We start from the raw sequence: 24,254 nt of genomic DNA, 5'->3' as shown, positions 1-24,254 counted from the left end.
CTAATAGAGGTAATATGCTTGTTGATATTATGCCTCCTAAATGTGAGATGCCTTCTATATGTGAGATGATTATAGATATGCTATGGCTTATAAATATGATTATCGATATGAGTTTCGGATATGTATATGAGCCGAAGGTCACGATTATGATATTATGATTATTCTGGACATATTATTGGGCCGAGAGTCGATAGATGATATAGATTGGATATTCGGGAAGTGTTTATCCTTGTTGAGGATGCGACTACAGTTCATGAATATATATGTGTGTGTGTGTGCGTATACACATCTCTCCGATATGGGACGGAGGAAGGTATGGTATGACGCTTATGATTTCACTGATTGGATACTGGTGATGGCATGTATAGATTTGATACATTCATGATTATTATATCGGTTATTGATGTGATTCTAGCTGGATGCGATGTTATGACTATTCTTCCTAATTATGGTATAAGCTACGTGGTAACTAGTTTTCTATTAGGTGTCTATAGTACTTGATGCCTAGTTAATAATGATGCCTATTTACTGATGCTAACTAGCTAATAATGAGGACTAGTTAAATGAGGATTAGTTGGTAAACAGTATTAGATATTGATTGGTGTTAGTTAATAAAAGTTGTTTAGTTGAGAAAGGATGAATAGTGAACAGATGGCGATTATGGTTTAATGGTGAACCTTAACTAGACGTTAGGTTTGGCTAATTATTGATTAATGGTTAGTTGTTATTCCATGATTAATGATTATGTGAAGAATCGGTTAAATTGATTAACTACAGATCATGTGATGACTAGTAAACTAACGACATAATAATGGGTCTTCGATAGTTAATAATGAGCAAATAGAATATAATGAAAAGATAGTTATCTTTACGATATTATGATTACGGTTAGGAGTATATCGGTTTGCGTTTGTACACCTATTATATACTTATATTTATGTGTTGATAGTTACAATGATGTATTGATACCTGGTAAGACCGGAGGCTATTGAGATGATATTGATACTTGGTTCAAGTGCGGAGGATACTATTGTGATGATATTGTTACTCAGTTTGAGTCTGGAGGATACTATTATGATGATATTAATACCCGGTTCGAGTTCGTAGGATACTATTATGATAATATTAATACCCGATTTAAGTCTAGAGAATACTATTGTGATTATATTGATACCCGATTCGAGTTTGGAGGATACTATTGTAATGTTATTGATACTCGGTTTGAGTCTGAAGAATACTATTATGATGATATTAATACCCGGTTTAAGTCTAGAGAATACTATTGTGATGATATTGATACCCAGTTCGAGTCCGGAGGATATTATTGAGATGATATTGATAACCAGTTCGAGTCCGAAGGATACTATTAAGATGATATTAATTCTCGGCAAGGCCGTAGGTTGATTATGGTGATGATGGTCCTGATGAAGATAGTTATTATGAGTTGTGATATTGATGGTAACTTTGAATTCATCCCTGCATGCGCATCGCCTATCACCAGTATGCATCTATATTTATCTGTCGGTATAGGATGGTTGCATAGATATTGGTGAAGAATATGTCTTGTGTTGTTGTATGTTGATTGAACCTTCCGAGCTTGGGGCAGTGAGGGTACATATAGGCTCGTCTAGGTATTTGATTGTCCGGACTAGTCGGTTATTAATGTTGTTATTGATATTGTCACTATCATTGTTATGATCATTATTATGGCTAGCTATGACAGATTGTTCATTGATCCGGTATCGGGATTTGAGGTATGTCTTTGGCCTCTCCTATCTTATGATTGCTTTATTATGTATATCTCTTGTCTATCCATGTGGATTAGAATCCCCGAGATGATAGTATTTTAATCATGATAGTATTATAATGAGGTCTTAAAATGAGAACATGATGATCTAGGTTATGCTTTGAGATGGCCTCACGTCTATAGGTATATGTATATATATCTAACTATATGAAGATATGACATTATCGTATATCCCTCCCTTCATTTGTTCTTATTGTATATTCGTTTCTCCGCCTTGTATATTACTATATATCTTTCATTCGCCCTTCATTCGTATATTGGCTTAGGATATATAGTATAGCATTGACGTCTATTGAATATAGCTCAAATAGAATAGTTCACTCTTGATTCTTCCTTAGTCTTATTATGTTAGTCTCTTGGACCTAAATAGGATAATTGTTCCTTATTATCTCATTGACTTGTGATATGATTTCTGGACTCTTGGGCATAGTTTCAATCTGTTTATATGTTTTATATATCTACTTTATCTTTGAAGCTCAGTTGGCAGTTGCCTACTGAGTACCATTCATTTGGTACTCATACTACACCTCTGCAGCCTACAGATCATAGTATGGGTTATCTCTATTAATATGCGCATCGTATGGAGTAGCCCTGATTCGGAGACTTATAGTGAGCTCCTGACGTTCGGAGTATTACTTATCTCTGTCCTATGTATCAAACTAGCCTCTAAGTTATAGTCAAAGGTAAGTTGAATCAGTATATTTCTCCTTGATATATCACTTTTGTACTCTTATTATGTTTAGAAGCTCTTGTACTGATACCACTAGGTTTTGGGATTTGTCTATGTATCGATCTTTATTTCATATATTCCGCATTTTTTTCCTTATGTTATCGAGTAGTCCGTTACTAGACATTCCGGACTACAGGTTAGCTTGCCTACTGGTGGGTTATGGTAGGCGCCATTATGACCTGAAAAGTTGGGTTGTGACATTAACCATTTGGTATCATCATACCAATACGCTAGCAAGCTAAATCACACATGCCAAATCAATTCACACAACCACATTGACTCTCTAAGTTCCATTAAAATCCAATGCATGGACACAAAGGACTTTCAAAACTAATTTATATAACCATTAATCTATTAATGAAATGTATTGAGTTCAAGAACAAGTTAAACCATGTAATTTTTCTATAATTTATATCAAATTCATAAAGTGGGTTGATATTCATGTAATTCCAAGCCAAAATTCATCTAATTTGGTGAAAACCCTATTGCAACCATTTAATTAAACTACCATTCAGTCCTAACAACACAAATCTAAAACATGGATAACCAATTCAAGTCATGGGACAAGTAATTAAATCAACAACAACCAAAACCTTTCAACCCAATTTCAAAACTCACAATTAAAATCACATGGAAATCCATCAAATAAATGCCACAATGTAAAATTAAAGTTTGAGGAAGAGATACATGCCTTAAACACACAAGAATTTGAAGTCAATTTGAAACTTGAAGCTCAGATGATGAATTTTCTATGAAACCCTTGAGTTTTCTTGGATTTTAAGTTTGAGAGTGAAATAGAGAATTTCTAATCCTTGAAGATTGAAGAAAATAAGCTTATTTTATGTTTAAGGATTGTACAAGGGGGAAAATACCCAAAATTCCCTCACCTAAAGTGAATTAAAACAAAACTACACAAAAATTAGGCCTTTGCGTGGCACGCCAATATAGTGGAGGCTATCCTCAGTGCCACAAAAATATCATAGAGGGTACCGTCCATGACATGGCAAAATTATGGAGGTTAACATCCATGACACATTGATATTGCAGACCCCTACTGCCTCGGGGTCGCAAATGTCCCCAAACTCTTTCCAAAAATTTTGAAACCTTCCCTGACACCCTTTTAATATTCGTAAACACAATTCAAGTGAAAAAAATGATATTTTGAACATAGAAAGGTCAAAAATAAAATGATGGAAACTTTAGGTGTCTTACATTATCCCCCCCTTAGGCTCATTCACCCCCGAATAATAAGTTGGGAAACTTTTATCAAGAGCATATCTAGAATGCACCAGAATCAAATGACAATCTCGAAAAATGACAAGTGGAAAATGAAACTCATACCTTAAGTGCTTTCATCAGACCCAGGGAACAAGAAAGGATATTTAGCCTTCATATTTTCCTCAACTTACCAAGTAGCCTCTTTTACCTTTTGGTTTCTCTAAAGGACCTTCACCGAAACTACATCCTTGATTCTCAATCTACGAACATGCTTATCTAATATCTCAATCTGGATTTCCTTATAAGACAAGGAATCCAAAACACTAACATCCTTATTAGGAACTATCAAGGAAGGATCACTCATATATTTTTTCTGCAAGGACACAGGAATGCAGGATGAATAGAACCCAAACTCGTAGGTAAACCAAATTCATAAGCGATGTTCCTAATTTTCCTTTAAATCTGGTATGGATGAATACGAGGATTGAGCTTCCACATCTTCCAAAATATCATGACTCCTTTCATAGAGGACATCTTGAGGAACACCCAATAATCCTTTGAACTCCAACTCTCTTTGTCTCATATCCGCATAAAACTTTTCACGACTTTAGCAGTCTTAAGTCTTTCTCAAATCACTTTCACCTTTTCCATGGCTTGGTAAACCAAGTCAGGACCAAACAAACCAGTCTCATCAACCTCAAAACATCAAATAGAAGACCTACACCTCCTCCATAAAGAGCCTCAAATGAAGCCATATGAACGCTTTAATTATAACTATTGTTATACGCAAACTGAATAAAAGGTAAATGGTCAAACCAACTACCCTAAAAATCAAGTACACAGGCCCTTAGCATATCCTCCAAGGTCTGAATAGTATGCTCTGCCTTTCCATCCATTTGGGGGTGGAAAGCGGTGCTAAGGTTCACCTGTGTACCCAAGACTTTCTGAAATGACCATGAAAGGTGACATGAAAACCGCGTACCTTGGTTTGAAATAATGGACACTGATGCACCATGTAGCTTTACAATCTCCTGAATGAACAACTTGGCATAATCCTCTTCTGAGTAGTTAGTCTTCACAGGCAAGAAGTGAGAGGACTTAGTCTTCTATCCACTATGACCTAAATCAAATCAAATTAATTGCGAGACAATGAAAGACCTGTAATAAAGTCCATGTTAATCATCTCCCACTTCCACACAGGTATATCTATCTCTTGAGACATGCCACCAGGCATCAAGTGCTCAACCTTAACTTGCTGACAAACCATACACTTGGCAAAAAAATTTTCTATATCCCTCTTTATATTATTCCACTAATAGATCTCCTCTAAGTCATGGTACATCTTCATAGACCCTAAATGAACTGTATATCGAGACTCATGAGCCTCAGTGAGAATCCTTTCTCGCAGCCCATCAAAATCTGGAATACACAACCTTTCTTGGTACCATAGGATACCATGTCCCCCATTCCCAAATGCCATAACCTTTTTTTGATCCATATCATCCATAATCTGCATAAAAATGGGGTACAAAACCTACTTCTCCTTTAACTCAGCACTAAGAGATGATTTGACCACTTCCTAAAAAATAACTCCTCGATCTTTAGAGTCTAAAAGATGAACTCCCATAGATAAACTGCTAAGAGCATCAGCAACCACATTGGCTTTACCTGGATAGTAGTGAAGACTCATGTCATAATCCTTGAGAAATTCAAGATACCTCCTTTGCTTGAGATTCAACTCCTTTTGAGTGAACATATATTGCAAGCTCTTATGACCCAAATAGATATCCACATGCACCCCAAAAAAATAATGGCGCCAAATCTCTAAATAAAAACACACAACCGCCAACTCTTGATCATAAGTCGGGTAGTTTCTTTTATGAACCTAAAGTTGCCTAGGAGCATAAAACACAACCTTACCATGATGCATCAATACACAACCCATTCCTACATGGGACGCATCATAAAACATAACAAAACCATTAGTAACCTCACTAGAAACAATAAGAAAAGTCACAATATTCAACTAAACACACTTAGAAAATTTAGCATACAACTTCTGATCCTTAAGGGCCTGCAACAGAATTCAGAGCTGATTGGCACAATCTTTCTCATTCTTAGAATACACCAATATATCATGAATAAACACTATCACAAACAGGTCTAAAAATTGTCTGAAAACCCATTTTATAAGATCCATCAACACAGTCAAAACATTAGTTAACCCAAATAACATAACCAAAAACTTATAGTGACCATATCGAATATGAAAAATAGTCTTTGGGATATCAACTTCCTGAATTTTTAACTGATGATAGCCCGAACAAAGATCAATCGTAGAGAAACATCTAGCACTCTGAAGCTGATAAAAAAGATCATCAATCGTAGGAAGAGGGTGATTATTCTTCACTGTCACCTTATTCGACTGATGGTAGTCCATACACATCCATAGATACTCATCCTTCTTACACATAAAATGCACAGAAGCACCCCGTGGCAATATACTAGGATGGATAGAACCCTTATTAAGAAGATCTTTTAGCTGCTCCCTTAGCTCCTTGAACTCAAGCGGTGCCATTCTATAAGGAGGAATAAAAATAGGACAGGTATTTTGTAAGACCCCATAAAATTTCAAGCTGTACTCAGTCCGTTAAAGCTTAAAAAGAGGTCCTAGACTTAGAAACTTCAACTAAGTGTTTACACTTAGAATTTTTTTAGCCTTCATAAGTTGGAAATCTTACTTCTCGACCCATACGACCCTTAAATATCAATATTTAAGTTGATTCATGACCATCTATGTCAGTAGGTATTCTCAAATAAGTTTTTGATTTTTTGGACTGCGTTTAGACCACCTTTGGTATCCCAAAATAGTGGACCAATGCGATCTTGGCACACGGCATCACTTATCACGTTAGTTAATATTATGCAGGATTTCCAGTCAAAAGTACTGAGGCTTGGAAAAATCATAGTGCGACGCATTGATGCCATCGACGTGCCGCGTCGACAATCGCGTCGGTGCCCAGTTTTCAGTTTTAATAATCCGCGTCCAAAGGGGTATTGGGATCAATTTTCCACCCCTATATAACCCTATAACATGAGATTCAGTTCTATTTTTTTCAAAACATACTCTCTCCTCTTAAATCCTCTCAAGAACAAGCTTAGGATTTTTTAATTGAGGATCCAAATTCAAGAATTTCCTCTGTCAATCTTTGTGAAATCAAGAACTAAGGTATGTTAGATGTTGATTCTTGGGTCCCTTCTAACCAAGAAGTTCAAGAATCCTTTTCTAAATTCAAAGATTATGTAATTATGAGTTTTCATGATTTATGTGAATTGAAGTTCATGATTATGGTGTTGTTGAGTTTTAATTCATGTTTTATTACAAAGGTCCAAACTTTAGTCCTAGTATGAGATGAATTTCATGAAATCCATGATAAATCCTCTAAGTTGCATGTTGATTGACGTATTCATGTTGATTTGATGTATTGATTGTCGCATAACCAAAGCATGCTCCCCATATGTTTGATAAAATGCTTATGTGAAGGAAATAGAGTTATTATAGCACGTTGACAAAGAAATTCCCTATTATGTATAAGTCAATGCATGCTAAGTGTTTGTTGAAAAACTTTAGTGAATGAATTATGACATGTTGCATGCATTCCTATTCATGTGACTTCCTTATTGAATGAATTACGAGATATTAGTATGAATTCCTATACATTTACATGTTTATGATTTCCTAGTGCTTGAAGAGATGTCTCGTTGATTGTATTGTGAATGATAGTCCATTGTCTTATTATTCAAGAGTTGTCATGTCTTTTATTATTTTTTCTATCGAGTCCTGCAGGTATTTAATACCGGATAATTTAGCTGTGTGCCTAGAAAAAGTGTCAGTTATAGTACTCTCAGTCATGTCATGATCAGTAGTATTCTTAGCCAGTTATAGAATTCAGTAGAACTCAGTCAGTTACATAATTTAGGAAGACTCAACAATCTTAGTATCAGTCTATTCTGATTCATTATGCGGTTTGAACCTCAATAATATTCAAGTATTCAGTCCAGAACTTAGTAGCATTAAGTCAGAAAATAGAATTCAGTAGTATTTTGTCAGTCAATGGAACTCAGTAATCTCAGTTCAACTCAGTTAAACAGTATGATCAGTAACAGATTCAGCTCAGTCTAGTATAGTATAAGAATTAGTTTAGTGTCCATTCGGTTATTAGTAGGATTCAGCACTGATCGAGGACAGGGATGACGACTTTGCCATTAGAGAGGTAGATTTGTTAGTAGCAGTCCCTGTACTCCAGAACTACGTAGCCAGCACAGGATGAGGAGTCACCCATTAGATTAAGGCTTGGCTACCTCCCAGGAGTCACCCATTAGATTAGGCTTGACTGTCTATTTAGGGTCACCTATTAGATAAGCTTGACCATAGTAGATGTCTTTACCCGTGGCACGGTACTGACACCCTTCCAGCTGGGGTTACAGGTTGGACCCCACTAGTTCAAATAAGGGGCACGTCGATTAGATGACTATCTCCCATAGTCTCAATTTTATATTTAGTCTTCAGAATAGAACTTAGTTCAGTATTACAGAAATTAGGACTGTTAGATACAGTCACTCAACTCAGTAAAAAACTTAGATAGTTCTAGAGATTCAGAGATCACCCACTAGATAGGCTTGATCTTATTTTCAGTAAATCATATTCATTATTAGTAGATTCAGGGATCACCCGTAGGCTTAGTCTCAGATTCAATCAATCCTATTCATTATCAATAGATACAGAGGTCACCCGCTAGATAGACTTGATCTCAGATTCAGTCAATAAGTATTAGTATCAGCAGATTCAAGGATCACTCGCTAGATAAGCTTGATCTCAGATTTTAGTATTAGTAGACTCAGTTATTAGAAAATTTGTATCTTTAAACTCAGATAGTAGTTATCAGTAAACCCAGTTATTAGTGATCCAATTATTAGAACGCAGTATTCAGTATTACTACGATTTCAGTTATAGTTTATGCATTCATGTATGTATTCCTCATTTAGTATACTCATGTTATTTAGTCAGCTTCAGTTCATGCATATGAGCCTTTGTATTCAGCCTTACCTCATCTAGCATACCGTTACATTCTCACGTACTGATGCATACTTTCCTGAGCTATGGTGTTTTATACCATAGGTTTAGAGTACGGGATCCAGAGCCCCCTTAGTAGTTCAGTTTCAGTTAGCAGCAGTAGACCCAGCAGTGAGTCCTCATCATTCAAGGATGGTTTTATTATTTTATTATATTTCTAGATTCAATCTTTCAGTAGACGGAGTTAGTTGGGGGATTTTCCCATCAACTCCACTGTTCAGACAGTTAGAGACTTTCAGACTAGATGTATAGAAAGTTGTGTTAGTATTAAATTTTTAGTTGTATTTCAAATATTTGAACCTTATGGCAAGTTTTCCGCCAGTTTTTTGCATTTTTATAGTATATTATGCAGTGCTCAGTTATAGGTATCAGATAAGGGTTAGCTTTTAGTCCTTCGGGATTATGAGCACTGTGTAGAGTCTGGGGTGTCAGACTCGGGGCATTACATATTTGGTAGAAGATTAATCACAAGTCTATTTCCCTGTCGAGAGGAATTTCAGGAAGATTATCTTGAAACACTTTTGAAAACTCATTAACCACGGGTGTAGACACTCAATTTTTGCTCTTTGTGCTTAAAACTAACATCTTCAGGTTTTCTGATCATTAAGGGGCACAAGATATTTTGTACAGTTGTTAACAAACTACTGATAATCATTCTTACTTTAGGATTTTATCAATTTATTGTCATAGTTTTTACTTTATTGATAATTCTCCTTCGTCTAATATTTTTGTTAAATATGATTTTTGATGTTATTTGGCTGGAGTTGTACATTTTCAGGCGAATTCCATAGATTTTGACGACTGTTTATATGTTTGGGCCTTTACTTTCAATTTTCGAGTTACTTTTGTTTGTCTTATACTACTGATATATTGTTTTACTATTTTATGGACTGTTCCATTGATTTAGGGTCGATTTTTTACCCAAAAATTTAATTTGGTGTTTATTTTGCTTAGCTATTGATTTACTGATTTTTGGATTGCTTTGGGTATTTGTCTTTTCATTGCTATGTGATTTGTTACACTGATAATGAATAGTACCAAAAATACATAGGCTAATGATAATATTTCTCCATCGGATTTTCGAGGCCTGCCCATAACAAAAGACGGATTTTATTTTCTCAAGTTCACTTATTTCATATCAAATATATTAATACGTGGCTGATGAAAAAATCTTCATCGATTTTCGGGGCCTCCCAAATAAAAGACGGGCTTCACATATACAAATACGTAACAAAAATAAATAACATATGATAATGAGATCTTAATAATATCAAGACGATACAAAAAGTTTTACAATGCATATCTTGGCAAGGCGATTTAGGATGACCAATTGGTCGAGCAACCACCTCGTAGTCACGACGCATCTAATACTTAATCCGAGCCCACTTTGCAATGAAATTCTATTCTTTATATATCAACGTATACGTATGTCTAGTGTTTATTTGTTCATTTATAATACTACTATCAAGCATTTATGCATATTCTCTGTAACACATCTCGAAGTGCTATTTGGAAGGAAGTCCCGAGCTTTATGTTTGTATTTTATTTCTCATCTATATGATTGTAAAAAAAAATATTATACATAGTGAAAACTTAACTTTTTGGGGTGTCGGGCTAGAATATTCTTTACTTACATAACACATGTTTAGGTAAAGTTTAGATCATTAACAATTACATAAACAAATTGAGTTAATCAACTAATTCACACATTTACGTTATAAATATTAAGTAGTATTTTCTTCTCAAACGGATCTTCACTTTTCTCCATAAATCAAGTAAAAGTATTAGTTGTAAATACTTTTTCTTTTCATAGCACATCAAAGATACTTTCTTTTCATACATTACAAAATATTTTTCTTTTCATATGTATCTTATACATTTTTTATATATATCATTTATAACGATATATTTATACTTAGTACACACAAATCTCTTATACTTTTTAAATACTTATATTTTTCAAAGTTAATTTCTAACCTCCTCCCTCTTTGATAAATTTAGTCTAGCCAGTTACCATATTTGTGGATTCTGGAGGGCGCCTACCCCTTTCCTTCGAGATAATTTGAACCCTTACCTAGAGTCTCAATTGATTTTTTGCAGACTGAAACATAAATCACATGTATTAATAATTAAATTAGTTTTCTTATTTTTCTTAAAAATTAGGTGGCAATTCTGTACAAAAAATTCAATTCTTTTAGAGTTCGTAAGTTATATTTTATTTAACCTTGATAAAAATAGGACATGACAGAATTTCGGGTTTGTGAGGAATTAACAATAGGTTTTGACCATGATAGACTCAATTTTTCAATTGAGGGAGGCATTTTACGTGTTTACATAGGCTAATTAATAGATTATTTGATTCTTTATTTGTTATGTTCATAAATTTTTTACATTATTTGCACAAACTAGTTTTGTTATCTTGTCAAATTCTTTTATTCATTACATGTTTTATATACTATATCTGTACATTTTAAGAAACTGCTACACATTATTTTTTCTTTATTTAATCATAATCATAATCCATCGAGTCTTTGGCCGTACACTTCTACACTGTGGTTGACGTGGGAGGGGGAAGTGTCTTACACTCTCCTAAACCTTCTTTGAATTCTATAGTTTCAGAATTGGTGCATTTAGGTTAGGGAGCCTTTTTACAATTATTCAGTCCTATTCTCAACCATTTAGGAAAATTCCTATTCTAGAAATAAATCATGCCATGTATAAACTTATAAATCAGTTTGAACTCTATTTTGACCCAATGCTTGTCCTGACGAGATAATTAGGCAACCATGTATTAGGGTTTGGTATAATCTCTATTTCAGAATAATTTCTTCGGTATTCAAACTGGGTCAGTTTTCTGGAATAGTTCAAAGATTCTCTTCAAAGATCTTCAAAGAGCGTAAATAAATAACTCCTCAAATCCAAATTTCAATAACATTAGTGCCAACCCGACCTACCTCATCCTCACCCGATTTTGGTTTAAGAGAACCGAGCTTCTTCTTTTGAATGTCGTAAACTATTAAATTTATGGCGTATCGATCCTCACTTTCAAAAGTAAGGGTTCAACATTTTTCAGTCATAAAAATTCTGCCAACTGCGGCAAAATAATATCATAACTTCTTCAATGTCTGGCGTTCTCAATAGTGTCAACATATTAAAGTAGTGTTGAAACTCTCCTCATGCTTGACATCCATCCTTTCGATCGTTTGATTGAAATAATTTTGATGCTATGAATAGTTCCTTCCCGGTCATCTTTCATAATATTCTAAAAAATGGGCATCGCTTCTTGACAATAATACATATCACATACAAATTCACAAATTTTTCTGAACTACGCAGACCTGATTCTTGTTTTCACAAGATACGTAGGAAACCCTCATTCGAGTTCGGTCCCATTTTTTTTCAAATAAATAAAAATTCAAAATTTTACTTGGTTGGTACCAACATAATTAGGAGTGTGCATGAGAAAAAACAAAGCAGTATAATGGAAAGGACCAACATCAAAATAAAACATAGATTTTTTTTACCTTTTAGTCAAACCTGAGTGATACTTGAAAAATTCTCGTGCATACATCTAAGACAAGAACTAATCCAACCTCATCGCTTCATGTGCATTTGAGCTTTAGATCAGTTTATTGCATCGCATTGATGATCAAGAACTCTGCCTTAATCTCTGTTGAGGCAAAATTCTGAGTTACACTTGATTTGAGAAAGGATTATAGGCATTCTTTGACCCGATTGTTCCTTCCACACCTACTAAATGACATTAATCCCTAGCATTTCCTCCCTTTGAATCTAAAACCGTTTCTTTGGTTAATCACATCTCAGCCTAAACCTTTTGAGTGCTTACATGCACTATCTTTCTTATGACCCATCTCCTTGAGCACACTAAGTACGTGCAAATTACGAATGAAGATTCACGATCAAAGCTGCCAAAGGTAAAGGAACTATAGCCCCCAAAACAACAAAAATAAAAGATGACTTCAAATAAGAAGGATCAACACCCCTCCCCCCCACACCCCCACATCAATAAATAATAAAGAACTCCAACAAAGAGGGAGAATTATAAAAAAATTAGATAATATATTAAAAAGAGAGGGGAAAAACTCCAGCACAAAGAATAAAACTAATTCTAGCATTAAACGCCACCGATATAGAATGATGCACCCTGTGGAGGTGCTGGGTGGCCTGGCTGAGCCATTGGATTCGTGACCTGAGTCTAGGGAAACATCTCTACTTCCCTGCTTAGTATATGGACATTTCTTGATTTTGTGGCTTATCTTGCCATAACCATAGCAGCCCTCTTTACCCATCATACATTCACTAGGATGGGTCCTACCACATTTTATGTAAGCCAGATAAGTAGGACTCCCAACCACATTGCTCTGAGACCTTAAATTTGAAATCCTTCCTCATTGTTTTTGCTTGGTCCGGGGTGCAAGGGCATTGGCCGATGATGGTGCAGGTACTAATGAGTGACCCTTAAACTGTGACTAGCTTCCCCCTCTAAACCTTTGTTGACTGTACTCGAACTGTCTAGTCCTAGATCTTTTGTTTCTCCTCTCTCTTTTCCTCAACTTATTCACCTCAATCAGTTGTGCATGTGTCATCAATCGAGCAATGTCCATATTTTATATCAACATAGCCATCCTACACTCCTTGACCACCAAAGAAAATACTCCAGTGACAAACTTACTCGTACAAGCTCTAGAGTCAAGTAACAACTCTGGGGCAATACTTATCTAACTGAGTGAACTTAAGGCAGTACTCCTTCAAAAACATAAAGCCCTGCCTTAGGTTCATAAACTTTTCCACCTTGGCCTCCGTCATTTCTCGGGGAAAGAATTTATCCAAAAAAGCACTCTGAAACACCTACTAACTCATAAGAGCTAAATTATCATCCCTACCATCCTTCCATATGGTTACCCAATCATAAGCAACATCCTTCAATCGATATAACGCCAGTTCTAAACTCTACTCCTCAGTGACATGCATGATCTAAGTAATTTTTCTTGCCTCGTTAATAAAAAATTGAGGATCCTCATCCACCCTTGACCCAAAGAACTATGGTGGATTCATCCTCATAAAGTCTTAAATCCTGGCTGTAGCAGATTACCATTCTGTTGAAGTGGGACTGTAGCATATTGGTTTCCTGGGATGTTAGAATTCATAGCCTAGGCTAACACTTGAAATGCATCCCAAAATTCAGCATGAGAGACATTTTCATTTAAAGGATCTGCGTGCAGTGGTGGCGATTGATCACTATTTATGCATATGTCATCTCGACGAAGAGGCATATTTTGTCATATGAAAGCACAAATTAGGGAAGATAGAGACAACTTCAAGCACGATAGATTATGAAAAAAGATTAATTCTAACTCTTCTCTTAGCCTCTTGCTCATAAACATGGCATGTTTCACACTCATGATCAAGACTATACGTAATGAAGCTTATTGGACTCTCTAGGACTCTGTAAAACCTTAGGCTCTGATATAAATTTTGTAACTCCTCAAAAGTATACCCTGAATGTCATATGGTGCCTAAGACAACTAATAGCCCCAAGCCAACCCATGATAGCTATTCTTCTTGAAACTCGCATGGAAAGTGAACTAACATACATATGAATACTAAAGGAAAACAACTTAATATCTTAATCTTAACTTGCAATTCAGAAATCTCAAATGATCTCCTTAAACTAAAAGATGTATAGTCTGACAAGCCTCTACTCTAACTAGAGAGTCACTGGAACAGACCCCAGCTGGCCCGAATAATAACTGAAATCCAGTAGCAACACTCATGAACATCTGAGGTTCTGATAAGATGGGCCCCCAAACTATGAGGACTTACAAAATGTCAGGATACAAGAGATGATGACCGTGATTAATCGTGCTGCTAGAAACGAGCACCAAAATCTACATTATAAGACAATGGAGCACATAGACATAAATGTGGGTCAGTACTTTTGGAATGTACTAAGAATATGGGGATGAATGTAATAAATAAAACAAAAACTAAATATAATTTCAAATCATGCATGCTACCATGGAGTCCAACATCTTACCTACATTAGGGAGAGCTGTCCTACCCTTGCCATCAGAATGGAACCTTAACTTAAAGTGACCACTAAACTTCATCTATATTGGGAAAAGAAGACACTCATTGGCGAGGTCCCTTAAGCCTACGGTGGCTCATAGTTTTCAAAATTAGGATACACTCATTCACATTCCCTTCTCGGTGCTAAATACCACTCCAGAAATTATATATATGCTCATACTTAGGAAATCCACCTTAAATAGCATATGAATTCTTAATTAGAAATCAATTATGCTTCTCTTGCTTAAATCATACCCAATGGGTGAATTTGTGGATTTCAAATCTTGAATGTGATCATAAGATCAAAACTAAACTTTAATCAAGTTTCAATACTTGCAAATTGAACTTATAAGCTTAAACTTTTTATAACACAATAGCTTGTGCTTCAATCTTAAAGTTCATGCATCATGTCTTAGAAACTTCATATCAAAACTCCATGCTCAAGACTTAAATTAAAATCCTTCATTAATTCATCAAATTCCAAGTCAAGATAATGAAAGTTAGGCTATAATAGAAATCATGCAAGTCAAAACATGAATAAAGGTTATTTTTTGTGTGAATTAAACTTCAAATTACATAATAGTATCATAATTCGGAAATATGAATATTTTGGTATGAACCCTAATTGAAATCACATAAGTCCAACTTTAAAATCAATGTTTTTTGGCACAAAAATTAAAGATTATCCTTGCTCAAACCCCACATTCGTGAATTTGCTTGACTTCTTTGAAAGAAACTTAGACTTGGGGACTTGAGAGATCACTTTGAGGAAGAAAACCTAGCCTTCTTGTTCTTGAGAATGGGAGGATAAAAAACGTCGTTAAGTGATTGAGAATGGGAAAGAAATTACGTCTCTTTTATGTTTTAAGTCAAATCCTAGACTTGTTATTCTTGAGAATAGGAAAGAAATAACGTCTCTTTTATGTTTTAAGTTGTAGGTTGAAAGTTTTAAGAAGAGAAAAGACCAAAAGACCCCTTATCTCAACAAATAGAAACTTGACCATCAGTCATCACGGGCCATCTCACGACTCATAATGTTTGGCTATGAGTTGGCCTAGTGACTTGTAGCCTTGGTATTAACAAGAGGGGTGTGCATTGGTATGCATACGAGTCTTATCCTACGACTTGTAGCAACTACTCGTAATCTGGTTAGAAACTTAGGGATCCTATCCTGCTGACATTACGACTCTCACTATTTGACTCATCACCTTTTGTATCTACTCCTAGGGTTGAGTCGTCATGTGACTAAAAACATTAGGCTTTTCCCACTGAATTGATTACGACTAGACTTTACAACTCGTATAGTCCTACCATGACTGTTAGGGTTGAGATGTAACCAAAATAAAACGTCAACCATCCCTTTTGACAACGATTACATCTTACGACTCGTAATGAGTCTTCTCAATTTGTTAAGTGAGTCGTAGTTTCGACAGTGAACTTAAGTACACACAGGGTATTACAAAAACCTAGGAGGAATGTCATTGGTTGAGACAAAAAGGTGGCAACAACTTTTTCACCAACTTTTTGTACTTTCTGTCAGCTGTGATAGTGACTGTGATAGTGACAGGTAAGCCGAACCTATTCCCTAAGTAGCAGCAGCTTTGTCATCACACAATCTTCAGGAAACAGGTCCCTACATACAATTTTTCAATCATCAAAACTAAGGACTTAACAGGTCTTATTTTTGTCAAACTAATCATGATTTGTAGGGACACAACAAGATTTATGTATCATACCGATATGGTACCCGGTCCATAATAATAATATTGTATCAGTGTGGTACCAATCCATAACAATAGTAATGTTGTCGTATAGGTGTGGTATCTGATCCATAATAATAATGTCCATTTATATTTTCACTTTTATCATCTCTTTGAATAATATCATAAGCGCACTCAATTTTACAAGTGCACAATCATATCTCGAGCTCAACAGTCAACAACTTATTCATTTCAATATTAACAAACAAATAATCATCAACCACAAGTATTTTTGACAACCAATCAACATGTCATTTAATTGAGAAATATACGAGGAACTGAATTAAGTCAAATTTCATCTAAACCATAACCTAACTCACTAAAGAAGTTGAATTTCAAGTTACAGTAAAACCTCTTTAAATTAATGTTGTTGGGACAATGCAATATTATTATTTTATAAAGATATCATTAAATCAATAAATTAATGTGTATTAATTTAAGAGTGTTTTCAAAATTCAAAATAGATGAGTGATTTTGAGTATATTCCTAATTTATGAAGTCGTGAAAACAATATTGATGAACTTGAGGTCATGATTAATGATTTCGATTACCGCAGTAAAATGGATGTCAATAGCATGTCGGATTACCTGTATGAAAATGATACATGTTTAGAGGTCCAAATCTTAGAAGAAATTGTGAATATCATCGAAGAAAACAACGTTGATGATGAAGTTGAAGACGATACAACATCTTTGGAACCAGTTACTCGTAAGAAAGCACTTATCGCATCTAGAAGTCTTCACAATTGTCTTGTGCAGTTCGAGAAGACAACACCAAAAATTTTGGATGCAGTAAGAAAAGTTAGAGATGAACTTCAACTAGATTTACATTTTAACAAAAAAAAAAAAAATCACTTGAATCATATTTCACTAAATTATCTTAGATATTTTCCACTGGCCCAAATTCGATTCGGAGAAAAATATTATCTTAGAGAGTTTTATTAATTTGTCGAGTATTAATTTAGGGAGATTTTATTGTAATTCACAAGAGTCTTATTCTTGCTCGACGATTCGGAATGCTCAACGTCCAAAAATTAACCATTTACTCTTCAATTTTAAGCCTTGAGGATTCAACCCGACTAGTTTTACCCTTATTCAATGCCTATAGGTTGTAACCTTTGCTAAGGATTTTTCAACCATCAAATTGCCCCAAATTTCCATAACTTTTGTTCAAGAGTAATAATCTACGTTTAGGAAGTGATATCTTATACCCTATAAGCAATTTTAGATAATTTTACATTTACCGATAATCTTTTTTTCACAATTCATGAACATATGGTTTTAACCCATAATCCTATCCTAACAATTTTCCTAATGATTCTAGAACAATGAAAGATTACAATATAACAAGATGGATGAAATCACTTACCTCACCAAGAAAATCACCCTAGTCCCATAGTTATTAAATTTGATAATATAAAGTACAAATGGACTTAAAAATTGAGGGTGACCAACAAAAAAATACGACAAAATTTACCAAAAATAATCGACCAACTGCTAATTAAGCGAGCAAAAACACGATTAATTCTGACAATTTAATCCAAAAACCTCTTTTTAAAAGAATAAATTAACTGGGTTTGGTCTTTTTTTTTTCTCTTGCCACAAAAAATGGGAAATGAAAAACCAACTGAGTCAGTTTATTTGAAAACTGACTGGAGTCTTGATTAAAAAAAAAAAATCGATCTATCTTAATTGACTTCATGAATTTCTATCTTTTATTAAATAAAACCGACTAAGCCTGATTGGTTATACTAAAAATACGTTCAGGAAATATTTAAACAATCGAGCTTGGTTGGTTTTCTATTTTCCTGGATTCTTAGTGCAAAAAAAAAAGAAAAGAAAATTGATCCACCTTATTGATTTTATTTTAAGAAAATTGTAATCAAAGTCAAACTAATCGAGTTGATTGGCTTTTCTGTAGGTCCGAAGTCAGCCAGTTTTTACCGATTTTCAGTAGTCTTTTTTGGTAGTTATAGTTAGTGTTCATTTATCAAGATATTTTCATATGTATTATGAATATTTTAAATTGTGAAGTGTTATGATTTATAGTACTTTTTATAAAGTTTCTAATTAAGTAAATCTTATTTAATATTTTTGAAAATTATGCGTCCAAATTCACATTAAAATTTTGTAGTTCAACTTTCGTATTCCAAATCATCTCACACAAAGTGAGATGAAGGGAGTATTATTTAGTGGTTGGTCTGAAATATCTCTACAACTCAAAATTAATTTGATGTCTTGAAACACAATTCTTCTCTTTTTTAAAAAAAAAATAAAAAAAATTGACATGGTCGTGAAATATGTAACCAAATAGTCCTAAAACATGAGTAAGAAATGCAAGATGTGAAACATACTTCTTTCTTTTTAAGCAAGAGCAAGAGTCGTGAAATGTTATTCAAAATTGTCCTAAAATAAGACTATTTTAAAAGAATATTGACTAAAATATTGGTGAATTGAAAGTTGCCTAGCTATTCTTGAACTTTCTTTGTGGGAATTGAAGGACAATTTTCTTTTCCTTTGTTTTTTTTTTTCCTTTTTTATTCTCTAGTCATTCCTAAAGAATATTGACAAGATTGAGTATGATAGCCTAAGTTGAACACAATATAGTCAATAAATAACCCTTCATCTCTAGCTTGCCAACTAATAGTACTAGTTAGTGTCGCATTCATACCAACAAAATCAAGAAAGCAAAGTAAAAAGAATTTGGTGGGACGTGGGGGGAGGGGTATATTATTTTACATTTTTTGAGAATCCACACAAAAGAAAGACTTGCCACATTATATAAGACCCCACCACAATCAATTTTATGAAATCAAAATGATATATTATGGAACTCAACACTCGAAGAGTTTGACGTAGTGTTAATCACGTAGTATGGACAATTATGGAAAATCAGCGTTTAAAATTGAGACAATATAATTAATATGCTTTCATCAGTACAGTATATATAAATTTTATGAGAAAAATTAGTAGACATTCAATGAAATAATTAAGATGAAATGTAAATGGACTCGAATACTATCATTATAAAACTACTGTGATACCATGGGTGTGGGAATTTTATGGACTAAAGCTTCAAGTAAGGGCTAACATATATAAGTCAAATGACTTAGTGTCACAAAAGTCTTGATATACTAATTAGGTTTGGCTTGACCAAATATACAATATTAATCATTCAAATTAGTTACTCCTGCTAATTTCCAAAAAAAAATTATTGAAAGTTGATTTTCACGGTTAAAGAATCCAATTTTTACCTAGAAGTACATCTAATTTTGGATTATGATATATAGTAGGTAGTTACTTTGTGGATTATTATACTAATTAGTCACCAACATGATTCAATTATGAGAGTTTGGTACAGAATTATGATTATGAATTACAAAATGATTTTGTAGAACTAATAACTCCTACTCAAATAGTTGAAAAAACAGCAAGTCTTGAAAAAGGTCCAACAATTGAACTTGTTTCATTGCTAATAGCATCACAGTTCTCTTGTAGTTGGGATTCTATAGATCTTAATTATCAACTACTATTTTTAAATATCAATTCATATTGTTTTGCAATACGATACTTGGGCAGAGGATTACCGAGCATCTTTTGGAAATAATGTCTCTACCTCGTGAAGGTTTGGGTACACTTTATCACCACGAATCCTACTTTGTAGAATTTTATTGGATATGTTGTTCATTCTAGTTTGGAAATCGACTACGCATTATGCCGTCACAGTCAATTATACTTGTGAAATTCACATAGACGGAGTTAATTGGTAGAGATAAATATCCATGTTACCTTTGTCAAAACAAAAACGAAAACAATGACCTTACAAAACATTGTACTTATATATAAAGACCACATCAACATTAATTCCTAAAGCAACATTAACCAATTGAGGTAAACACTCTCTGATTTGAAAGAGATTTTGTAACACAACTCTCCTAAAACAATAAATTAGGAAAGGTTCTACTAGAATTAACAATGGAACGCTTTTAGCTAATCAAACTTATATTATAATTATGGACTGATAATTTAACTAAAAGAGGATATTTTAAAATTTCGTATAAATTGTTTGATAATGCTGACCAATTTGTACTTAGCTCCATTAATTCGCCAACTAGGATGCCATGTCCAAGAAGTAATCAAGTTTTGGGGTAGGAATTATCCATAATGGCGGTATGTTGTCATTGATTGACGCCTTTAAGAAAAAATGGGTGTGGAGGCTGCCATATTGAAGGTGAATGATGTCCATAGTGTATTCATAGTTCCAGCGATCAACACGTTGTCTAGATAGTATACAGAATTGGATTTACATCCCAAAAATTTGAAAGCCAAAACAGACATGGAACAATAATCACTCAAGAATAAGGTTTCATCTCCCAAGTTGTCAAACTCTTCAAACGTAGAACTTTGGGTGCTTGACTGACGTGCAACTAACTTGGAAATCTTGATATTTGATGGGTTATTATCTCTTGGAGGCGATATTTGAACCCTTAACAACTCGTCAGTTGTGGTTTTTATGAGATAAAATTTTACCAAAGGACAACTTGATGAATTCATAATTGAAGGATGTCCAATAATTTCCTTTAATCTCAAGGTAGTGTGGTCTATAGATGCAACTCTATCTTCATAGGTCAGAACATAGTATCTCTCATTGCAGTGTACCAAATCACAAATACCACTTCTTCCTAGTATAGAATAATGATAGATATTCCATGTGTCACTACCAGGTTTTAGGATAGCCAAGTGATCATTACATCGTTCCCAAGACATAATTGTTGCGGGGACCTCAAAATTATTTGGATTTGTTGATAGATTCTTGGTTAAAATAATTTTACTGACTGTTCTTTTGGGGTGAGGAAGGTAGATTAATTGGCGGGACAAAGGATTGAGAAGTTGGATGACGGAATCTAACTCATCTTGGAAAGCGAGCCATCTATGTGAAAAGTTGGATGACGGAATCTAACTCATCTTGGAAAGCGAGCCACCTATGTGAAGAGCCACAACATCTCCAAGTGTTGGGAAGTATGGTGGGAAAAATTGGCAAAAGCATACTTTGCGAAAACTATTTTATCAAATATCCATTAAAATTTTGTTTGATTTAATTTTTAGAATTAGGGTGTAAAAAGTGGGAAAAAATTGAAAAAGTGGAGTTCACACATAGGTCAAAGGACTATTTCATCATTTTTACAACTTTGAAAATTTAATATAATACACTTAACACCCTCCACTTATTTCAATATAAAAAAAAAAAAAAAAAACCTTCTCTCTCTCCTCTTCAACTTCAACTCTTCCTCTACTTTCAAAAATTTTCTCCCAAATGTCATTTCTTATTTTTCTTCTTCTCGAGCGATAAAGGGCTTGTTTTTGCGTTATAAAGTAAGTTAAAATCAAGTTTTGATTATTTATAGATTCATTTTATCGATTTTTATTGTTAACCATTTCAATGTGATGTAGTATAGGAATTTTTTTCGAATGTGGTTGATTAAATAGTCAAACTATGAGTATATTATAGGTAATTAGTTTAATTCCAAAGCAATGGTTAAGTTTTGATTCGACAGTTTAGATAGATTTTTTTTGTCGATCACGGTGTTGAATTTTAAAATTTTTGTTAAGAAAATTTTCTTTAGTTCTAGTATTTTTTAAGCATTGCAGTATTGAATGGTGGGATAATTGTTAATTTATGAGTTATTTTGGCTATTTGATTCGAGCAGTGAACTGTTTCTGTCCGTAAACTTGTGGTCTATAAAATTAATATTTAGGTGTATGAAATTTTTTAAAAATATGATTGATGAAATAGTCAAAATTAAAAGATTAATAGCTAATTAGTTTGATTTGTTGCAATAGTTGAGTTTTGATACTACATGTTTGATTGAAATTTTTTCGTTCATCACGCTGTGAACTGTTTAATGGGTGGGGTGATTCTTAGTTATTTTGACTTTTTCATTTGAGCATTAAATTATTTCTGTTAATAGACTTGTGGTCTATGAATTGACAATGACAAAATTATTGAAGAAGAAGCTGAAGATGGAAAGGAAAAAGCAGCAGACAAAGAAGAAGGAGAAGATAAAAAAGATGGACAGAAAGAAGAAAAAGAAGAAGCAGACAAAAAAGATGTGGTCTTGGATTTGATGATGAGAAAAAAGAAATTTGAATGCTAATATTGTTAATGTTTAAGACTTTTTTTTTTTAGAAACAATGGAGTTGAATGATCTGTTGTTAGAATATGACAAACATTTTTTTATTTTATGAAAATTGTTATGATTCTGCACTGAATTTATTTTTATCAAACTGTATAGTTGCATGAAATTTTAATGTGCATTGTGTTGTCATAACTGATACAGTGTATGATTGACTTCATAGAATGCATATTTAATCTTTTGTATATTGTGAGCATAGTCTATCATTGCCCTACTACTCGATTTTAAATTGATGTGTCGTTTGATCAACTATGATTCTATGAAATACAATATTAACATTACAGAAAAATATAAGTATTTTTATTTATTTAATCTCACTACATTCATGTTACACCTTTCCAAACAACGAATATTAGCATTATACCACATAACATCATTTTTAGGTCATTCTCCCTTTCTTTGGTTGAAACTAATTACACAGTTATAAAATTTGCGACCTGAATTTGAGTATGTGCATGCTATCCTCAAGATAGCCGTATTTCCACAAATAAATTAGAATCTTTTTAGAATTCGATGTTTGAGACATTGTAGAATTTTAAAATAAAAATAAAGTGGATGAAATAAAATAATAAGGGATGGAGGACTTTATATATGAAGTAAAAAGAAGTGTTAATATTGAAGGAATACAAAATTAGCCGTTTGTTACCGTTGGATAGTAATTGGATTTTTTGAATTGTTGGTGACACTTAATAGACTGTCATCGATCATGACCTATGTCAATCATCAACAAGATATTAAAGTCTACCGTAGACACTCGTTATCGATGAACCCTCAATAACATGTTTAAAAAAAATTTAAAAAATAATTAAATAAAAATATACTTGTGCTTTGAGAGTCTATCGATTCAATTGGTCTATTGTAGACTTACACTGTAGGTAGTGCATCGATTGATCTCTAGATCATTGGTAGATCTCTTAGATGTATGTACATGATTATAGATTCTTACTAGCATGTTGTGTAAAAATGAATAAGTAAATAAAAAATAGATGTAGTGTGGAATTCTACCTATATGAGTGAATTTAAACAAGTCACATAATCACATTAGAGCTTATACAAATCAGAGGTGGTGAATTAAGGTGTGTGTGGATGGGTAGTGGTTTAACAAACAATATCCTAAAAGTAATGTATGTCGAAGTACAAGTATGTTTTAAAGATGTTGGTTATACTTGATGCCTACCCATCCACACACTCCTTCAGTGACCACCCCCAAATCAAAAGAGCATATGGATGAGTAGTCATCAAATACAATCAACATCCTCAAAACATACTTGTGCTTTGACAAATATTACTTAAAGGATGTTGATTGTTCAGCCACTATCCAT

The 24,254-nt window shown here is 33.8% G+C and overlaps 1 protein-coding gene across 1 annotated transcript; it reads left to right on the top strand.

Annotated features, from left to right (window-relative positions):
- The first annotated feature begins 16,454 nt into the window (after positions 1–16,454).
- Positions 16,455–18,695, top strand: LOC124888969. Its single transcript, XM_047400255.1, has 3 exons — positions 16,455–16,546; positions 17,239–17,530; positions 18,660–18,695. The coding sequence occupies exons 1-3, from the start codon at positions 16,455–16,457 to the stop codon at positions 18,693–18,695; spliced, it is 420 nt and encodes a 139-aa protein (XP_047256211.1).
- The last annotated feature ends 5,559 nt before the right edge of the window (positions 18,696–24,254 follow it).

Source organism: Capsicum annuum, chromosome 11 (genome assembly GCF_002878395.1).
Source record: "Capsicum annuum cultivar UCD-10X-F1 chromosome 11, UCD10Xv1.1, whole genome shotgun sequence".
Lineage (NCBI taxonomy): Eukaryota > Viridiplantae > Streptophyta > Magnoliopsida > Solanales > Solanaceae > Capsicum > Capsicum annuum.
The sequence above is the reverse complement of the archived record's forward strand: the minus strand, read 5'-3'. Positions and strand labels throughout refer to the sequence as shown.

Bases quoted from the DNA above. Each gene is read 5' to 3' on its own strand.
- LOC124888969 (XM_047400255.1), top strand. From the start codon at position 16,455: ATGTCATTGGTTGAGACAAAAAGGTGGCAACAACTTTTTCACCAACTT. The intron at 16,547-17,238 runs GTAAGCCGAACC...TAATTTATGAAG, and splicing joins AGTGACTGTGATAGTGACAG to TCGTGAAAACAATATTGATG. The intron at 17,531-18,659 runs GTAAGAAAAGTT...GCTTTTCTGTAG, and splicing joins CACCAAAAATTTTGGATGCA to GTCCGAAGTCAGCCAGTTTT.